Source organism: Helianthus annuus, chromosome 13 (assembly GCF_002127325.2).
Source record: "Helianthus annuus cultivar XRQ/B chromosome 13, HanXRQr2.0-SUNRISE, whole genome shotgun sequence".
NCBI lineage: Eukaryota > Viridiplantae > Streptophyta > Magnoliopsida > Asterales > Asteraceae > Helianthus > Helianthus annuus.
Window position 1 is genome coordinate 32,590,967 of NC_035445.2, and position 8,454 is coordinate 32,599,420.

The following is an 8,454-nucleotide window of genomic DNA, read 5'->3' on the forward strand; positions in this document are numbered from 1 at the left end:
CAGTGGCATCAATTTTGTTTACTGGCCCAATTCAAAACACATCATGCCACCGTCACCACTATCTCACACCTATGGTCACCACTTTCGATAGCCTCCAACAGCCCTGGCATTATGTAAAATAATCATGTAAATAAAACAGAAAAACAAATTAAACAGTAAACATACATGTGATTAAAAAAACATAAACTAAATTAAGCAATAATATAATGAATTCAGATTCAATAATAAAACATACTCACATAAACTAGCCGTGAACAGTGGTTAGTCAACTAAAGTACGTCGATGATGGAGTTATAGTCGGAGTAGTTGTCGTTGGGGTGGTGGGAGTGATGTGTTAACGTCGATTAGGTAGCCATGGATGCCGTCGTCGCGGATGCAGCCACCGTGGATGCCGCCGTGAATTGGTAATGGTAACGTGCTGCACATGTGCATGATGTAGATTATTGGTGATGGTTATAGGGTAATGGTAAAGTGTTGCACATGTGCAGGATGGTGTATTTATACAAAAATCAAGTCCGACAGTTGAATTACATCAGCAGTTCTTAGTTCTCAAGCATCAACAATTCTTGGTAGTTCATCTTCGTCTCGATTACATCAGTAGTTCGTCTTCGTCATAGCGATAACAATACACCATAAACTGTTCGTCATATGGATTTTACCATCAGACATTTCAAAATTCGTCGTATAATTGAGGTTAGTGCTACAAAATTCGTATTATAATCGATATTGTTGCAGTAAGAACATAATCATAGATCATATATTCTTCATCTATTCGTAATCGAGTATTTCATTCGTAATTAGGGCAGCACGACCAGAATAACCGAGGAGTGTGGCACGATTAGAGTTACAGGAGGAACAATGGTAGGATGAATGGCACGATTAGACTTACAGGAGGAACAATGTATGAGGAGGATCATCAAATGTATGAGGATCGACACGTGATGAATCAGAAGATGCCATATACCACTGTAAACATTGTGCCGACTGCCACCGCAGTGAAATATGTGAACGGCGACTACCTCTCTGCTGTGAAAACCACCGTGAACGCCTCTTCGCCGCCGTGAAACCACCATGAACGCCTCTCTGCCACTTGATGAAACTATTGAAACCCTAAAATAGAGAACAATAACAAAAAAAGGAATGAGCGTGTTTTATCATAAGCATATTATAATTACAAAAATGCCATGTGTTCACAATAGTTCTCGCAGTTCTCGCATTAAAGGGTGGTTCCTAATGGATCCTTATCCTATATATATATATATATATATAGGGTAGGAGTTGGCTACAAATTCATATTTTTCTAGAAAGTGTAGGAAGTGATATGGTTATGACATGTGTCATCTAGAGAATTTTAATAAAAGGGTACAATGGTAATTCACTAAATAAGTTATTTTTGAAAAAGATAAATCTAAAACAACAAAATGAGACTTTTAAGGAAACCCTATATCTTATTATGGAATTGTATCAGTTACGCAGAATCAAATGTGCATCATTATCTTATCCTTCAGATGATTTTTTTTTTCATATTACGGATCAAAAATGTTGATGTCTAATGCAATGATTGATTGTGATCATGCTAAATGCATCCTAATTTACTTGTTCGACATGCCAATATTTGATTAAGTTGTTTTTTTTTTTTGCATATGCATGTATTCTTCACATTGTGTTTTATTTGTTTATGGTTTCTTCATACGTAACACACCAGCTTATCGTTCTTGAACAATTTCTTGACATTGTGTTTTACCAGTTATAGGTTTACTCATTATGTGTTATAGCAGTTTATGTTTCATGAAGAACACATTTTTGTATTTATTGACGTTGTGTTTTACAGGTTATTGGTTTCTTCACAATGTGTTTTGTCAGTATGTTTTTATTGACTGTTTCTTCACAGTGTGTTTTTCTTCATAGATTCGTCGCAGTGTGTTTTATCAGTGCGTTTTTCTTCATACTTTCTTCGCAGTGTGTTTTTCTTCACATGTTTCTTCTCAGTGTGTTTTATCAGTTTCTGGTCCTATTAGATTTTTTTCGCAGTTTCTTCACAATTTGTTTTATCACTAATATAAAACACAATACTTGATAAAAAAACAAAATTGAACTCCGATTCTCATCCCTAGGTAAAAACAAATCAAACTCCAATTTAGTAAATTTCAGATTTTAAACACAATCAAATCTTTTATATTCAACTTCATCCATATGCATGTATTCCTGACATTATGTTTTATTTGTTTACGGTTTCTTCATACGTAACACACCAGCTTATCGTTCTTGAACAATTTCTTGACGTTGTGTTTTACCCGTTATAGGTTTACTCATTATGTGTTATAGCAGTTTATGTTTCATGAAGAACGCATTTTTGTATTTATTGACGTTGTGTTTTACAGTTTATTGGTTTCTTCACAATGTGTTTTGTCAGTATGTTTTTATTGACTGTTTCTTCACAGTGTGTTTTTCTTCACAGATTCGTCGCAGTGTGTTTTATTAGTGCGTTTTTCTTCATACTTTCTTCGAAGTGTGTTTTTCTTCACATGTTTCTTCTCAGTGTGTTTTATCAGTTTCTGGTCCTATTAGATTTTTTTTCGCAGTTTCTTCACAATTTGTTTTATCACTAATATAAAACACAATACTTGATAAAAAACAAAATTGAACTCCGATTCTCATCCCTAGATAAAAACAAATCAAACTCCAATTTAGTAAATTTCAGATTTTAAACACAATCAAATCTTTTATATTCAACTTCATCCATGATTTTAGGAGATTTTGTTTAATGAGGAGAGAGAATGTTGAGAGAGTTCTGCAATAATTAATGAATGATTGTTGTTTCTTCTTTTAAAACATGCTCAATTACCAAAATGCCCTCAATCAATTAAATCAATCATTAAATAAAATGCATATATTACAAAAATGCCACTCAACTAATCTCAACCATTATAACCACTTATCCAATGGCCCAAAACACTTCCTACACTTTGTAGAAAAAACAAACTTTGTAGAGGAACCCCACCCTATATGTGTGTGTGTGTGTGTGTGTGTGTATATATATATATATAGGGTAAGGATATATAGAAAACCACTTTTATTGAGAAAACCCAGGAAACTCAAAGCTCCCGACATTTTTTTTTTGAAAAAAATAACACATGTAATATACATGTTTTGAAGACTTTTGGGCCAAAAAAACAAAAAAGCGCCGAAGGGAATTTTTTAAAAAAAATAAACAAGTTTCAGCATTTTTTGCCTAACACGTGTTACACAGCAAAGTTGCTGAAATTTGTTTATTTTTTTTAAAAATAATCCTTCGGCGCTTTTTCGATTTTTTTTTTTGCCCAAAACTCTTAAAAACATGTATATTACGTGTGGTAATTTTTTCAAAAAAAAAAAAAGTCGGGAGCTTAGAGTTTCCCGGGTTTTCTCAATAAAAGTGGTTTTCTATTTATCTTTAGCCTATATATATATATATATATATAGGGGTGGGATTAAATGAGAACACTAAATATTGTGAGAACCGTGAGAACGAATAAAAAACCATGAGAACTTGATAAAAAAACAATTCAAATTCAAAATTTTTTTTACACGTATCATTATTATCCGAATACAATGTTAGAAATTAAATTTACACGTTTAAATTTACGTGAATTCGTTAAAGAAAATTTACACATGTGTAAGTTTGCCATTTACACATGTGTAAGTTTGTTATATTTACACATGTGTAAAAAATCTAATAAGAGTGATTTTAAGAGGAGAAATGAATTATTTGATGTTTTAAATTCTTTTTTTGATGTTGTATTTTAATTTCAATGAGGATTGTATTAAAAAAATGGTTTTGATTGGTGTTTTCATTCGTTCTCACGGTTCTCGCAATATTTAGCGTTCTCAAGATAACCCTCCCATATATATATATATATATATAGGGGAAGGTTCTATGCAGAACACAAAATATTGCGAGAACACGCAGAACACAATGAATCACCTTATTTTTCAATCCTAAAAACCTAAAAAGTAAATGAAAATGTTGCAAATGTAAGATTTATTGTTTCTTACACTGGAATTCAAAACAAAATATGGAAATTTTTCACTTTTTGTATAACCTACACACATGTAGGTTATGTGTAGGTTAAATTACCTAACATGTATGTAAGCTACGTGTAGGTAAAAAAATCGTTTTTTTATGTATATATATATAAAACACATATGAATGTAGGAAACATAAAATTCAAAAAACATGAAACTTAAATCCCAAAAATTAGTGTTTTAGAGTTGTTCTTTTTGTTCTCGCAATAGTTAGTGTTCTGTAATGATCCTCATCCTATATATATATATATATATATATATATATATATATATATATATATATATATATATATATATATATATATATATATATATATATATATATAAACGTACAATACCACTTATCCTACATTACGTACACGATATTCTCAGCCGTTGGATCTTCAATCTATCAAAACAATGTAAGACATTAAATTTGCCAAATTAATCTATTCAAATATTGAAAAAGGTTAAAATCGTTATTACGATATCTTAATCCCTGTAACCGCCGAAGATTTGAATCTAAATTTCAAAATCGTATTCGAAATCCAACCATTAAACAAAATTCGATCCATAAAATCAAATGCAATAGTATAAGATTCTTATTAACTAACCTCCTTCTGCGATTTCATATATGATGATTTTGGAAGTTAAGAACAGAAACAAATCGATAGACCGTCTATCGAAGAAGATGATGCAAGTTGAAAATTATAGATATGCGAAATACATATTGAACGTGCGAAAAACCATTCAACACAAAAAAAAGAAAGGTTTTGTTTTTTATAGTGTGCGAAATCGTTTTTCATAACATGCGATTTAAAAAAAAGGAAATAATGTTGAAGATTTCTTATCATGTGCGAATTCTTGTTTTTACATATGTGATTCTAAAAAAAGTTAATAATGTTTGAGATTACTTATAGTGTGCGAATTCTATTTTAACACACATGCGATTTATAGATTTAGAAAGTGAAGTTGCCTGTGGTTTCTTAAAGTGTGCGAATTCGTTTTCCAATCATATGCGATTTTGAAAAAAAAAATGCAGTTGATGATTTCATGTAATTTTGTCCTAAAATGCAAAAAAAAAAAATTATGAATTGATAATTAAAAAAATTAAAAACTAACTATTTTATATATATAAAAAATGAATTTATAACCGATGTGACTGAAATGTGACTTGTAAATATCAATTTTACCATAAATACTAATAAATACTACTGAACTTACCACCCTACCTACATAATAAATTTACTATTTTAATATAAAACACCCGAAGATAACTACCTTCCATATTAAGATACTGAACACAAAAACACACAAAACACACCCACAAAAATGTCATCTGAAGATTCACAACAGATAAAAAACATTGCAATAAAGGAACTATTGTCATCTCGCACGTTGACAGAAATAAGCACAGATGCCACCTCACCTCACCTCTTTTCATTTGATTCTTGATGTGCAGGGGAAGAAAATCTTGAAGAAATCAAGAAAAATCAAGAGATGTGGGAGAGACAACTTAATGAACAACCAACAACCATCAAGCTTCAGGGACGCAGCTTTGGATCACTTGAAGGAACAGTCTCGAGCTGATGACTTAACATTCTCTTTCCTGAAGGACGCTCTAAACACTGTGAAAGAGAAGATGGAGTTCAGCTCGGCTGAACGGGACAAAATATTTGCTTCAAGTAACTAAATTTCTGTTTAATGGTTTTATGGTTTTATTTGTGTTAGACAATAACAACTACTTTATATTTATGTTTTTGGTACAAGTTTTGAAAACAACTTCTGTTTCATTATAATATAAATCGCATGAATGATTTAGATATCTTTGCCACAAAAAAAAACAAGATAACTCAAAATTGCATGTACTAAAATGAAAACAAAGTGAAAATCGCATGTAACCTACTTATATACTGATGCATATGAAATCGCATGTTTACAAACTAAATCGCATGATTGTATGAAATAAACTCATATGTATGAAATCGCATGTTTGTCTTGTAAAATCGCATGTACATTAAAAAATTTAATCTTCCTCATCTGAAACCTCCTCCTATTGATCTTCTTCTTCAGTGCCATCATCACTACTCCCACTGTAATCTTCAAACTCGTCTTCCTCTTCATCGTCTTCGACCTCGCTGGCTTTGTGTCTGGGATCTTTTTCAATCTGGACTCCCTTCATCTTCTTTTGTTGTTTGCTTTGTTGTTTGCCTTTCAGTATCTCGCAAGTCCGAATATCATGACCTTTTTCGTTGCATACACTACATGTCCTTGACCCTTTTCCTTTGCGGCTGATCATTTGTTCCTTCTTCGATTTAATCCTTTTATGCGAGCCATAGCCGTTGTTTCTTATACCAGCCGGCACACGGACAGTAGGAGGTGCATTAATTACTGGTTGTTGGTAACCAATCAACTTTGAAAACCGGTCAAACTTTGGATCAAGCTGCTTGGTTATACGACTCTGATCAACTTTCTCTTTAATCTACTTCATTTGATCCCTCACTAAAACAAGTTGATCAAGGTCGGAAATCAAATTGCTAACCAAATACTCCCCTGTGTAGATGATTTCACGAGCAATCTGTTTAGCCTTGTGTTGCTCATCCTTATCACCTACCTTTACATCGAACATTGCGTTTAATTCATTTGGGACCACATCCTTTGTCCATCTCTTCATAACATATTTGTTTGGTATTTCTTTAACACCAAACATCTTGAAAAGAAAATAGATGTGTTTACATAGCAGCCCATTCTGCTCAAAACGCAAACAGCTATACTGTGCAGTTACATCATTTTCAAGATTCTTGAACCACACCTAAGAAAACCATATATATATATACATATATATATATATTAAAAATTAAAATCGCATGTGTAAATAAACAATTTCGTATGTCTAAAAAATCATTTAATTGTATTAATTTAAAATCGCATGCGTACATCAAAATCGCATATTGCAAAATCATGTTCTGAATGAAATTCGCATGTAGGTTTTCAAATCGCATGTTCTAAATATATATGCTATAGTACCTCTAATAACCCATCTCCATGAGCTTTAAAGTCTTTCAACGATATCCTGATCTGTAGACCCTAGATTTTGGTGTCCATCGACAGACATTCGGTAATAGTTCCATATATCTCTATTTGCTGATCAAAGAATATAGACCTGGTGTATATCTTAGCAGCATCTTTTTCCAAAGTAGTTTGGCTCCAATCGTTAGGCTCAGTATATCTTGAAATATGATCATTCTTTCTGTGATTGAACGTTTGGACATCCATTGCACCATCAAAATGATTCATAAACTGTACAAGAGTGAGTTGTGAATTTGCCAACTGGCAAAAAATTGGTTCTCGCTCTCTGATCTCGAAGTTGTTCGCATGAGACCAGACATGGGCTTATGCCGGTAAAAAGCTAGAATCCACATGTATCTCATCGAAAACATATCATCAATCCATTTGTTTTCAGTGAGACCGTACTCAATCATCACCAACTTCCACTGTCTCTCGAATTCTTCAGGCTCAATGGAATCAGTCCATACAATATCGCATATCCTCTTTTTAAATTCATCATTATTGCACAACTCGTGTCCAACCTATACCGATAAATGCTTTTTATATCAGCCTATAACAAAATCTATATTATAAAAAAACGCTAACGAAAGACAATATAGCATGCTATACCTTATCTGCCACTTTTTTCATTATGTGCCACATGCACAATCTGTGTCTGCTGGTAGAAAAAACCTCCTCAATAGCCTGTTTCATAGCAGGGTCTTGGTCCGTCACTACAACTTTTGGCTGCCGACCAAATGACTTTACGAATGAATTCAGAAGCCATTTATAGGATTCAATGCTCTCCGATGCCAACAACCCAGCTCCAAGGGTTACATTTCGATAGTGGTTGTCAATCCCAGTGAACGGAACAAACACCATCTTGTACTGAACAAACACATGCGAAATACACATTGTAACATGCGAAATAGACAAAATATCACATGCGAAAATATACAGTATAACATGCGATATATTCACAACCTACTCTTCAATGTATATTAGCATGCGATATTGCAAGTTTAGGAAATCATATAACATGCGAAAATAATTAAAAACCATTTTATGTAACACTTACATGTTTGTCTTGAAAGTTGCATCGAACGATATCACATCCCCGAACTCCAAAAAGTTACACTTGCATAACCCATCGGCCCAGAACAAACCAGTTAACCGTTTGTCATCATCAACAGAATATTCAAACGAATAATCAACTAAATACTGTTTTTTGTCGGTCAAGCTATTAATCACCATGTCAGCGCCATATTCTCATATATAGTTGTTAATTCGATTCCTAAATTTTTTCAATCATCAACCGTGGCCCCAACGTTCTCGAAACCACCATAACGTTTCCTCATTATA

At 32.8% G+C, this 8,454-nt stretch overlaps 1 protein-coding gene across 1 annotated transcript; it reads right to left on the reverse strand.

The window, feature by feature from the left end:
- Positions 1-7,131: 7,131 nt before the first annotated feature.
- Positions 7,132-7,974, reverse strand: LOC110900938 (protein FAR1-RELATED SEQUENCE 6-like). Its single transcript, XM_022147795.1, has 3 exons — positions 7,723-7,974; positions 7,530-7,634; positions 7,132-7,344 (listed from the first exon to the last, which is right to left on the reverse strand). Exons 1-3 carry the CDS (start codon positions 7,972-7,974, stop codon positions 7,132-7,134), a joined length of 570 nt encoding a protein of 189 aa, XP_022003487.1.
- Between the last annotated feature and the right edge of the window lie 480 nt (positions 7,975-8,454).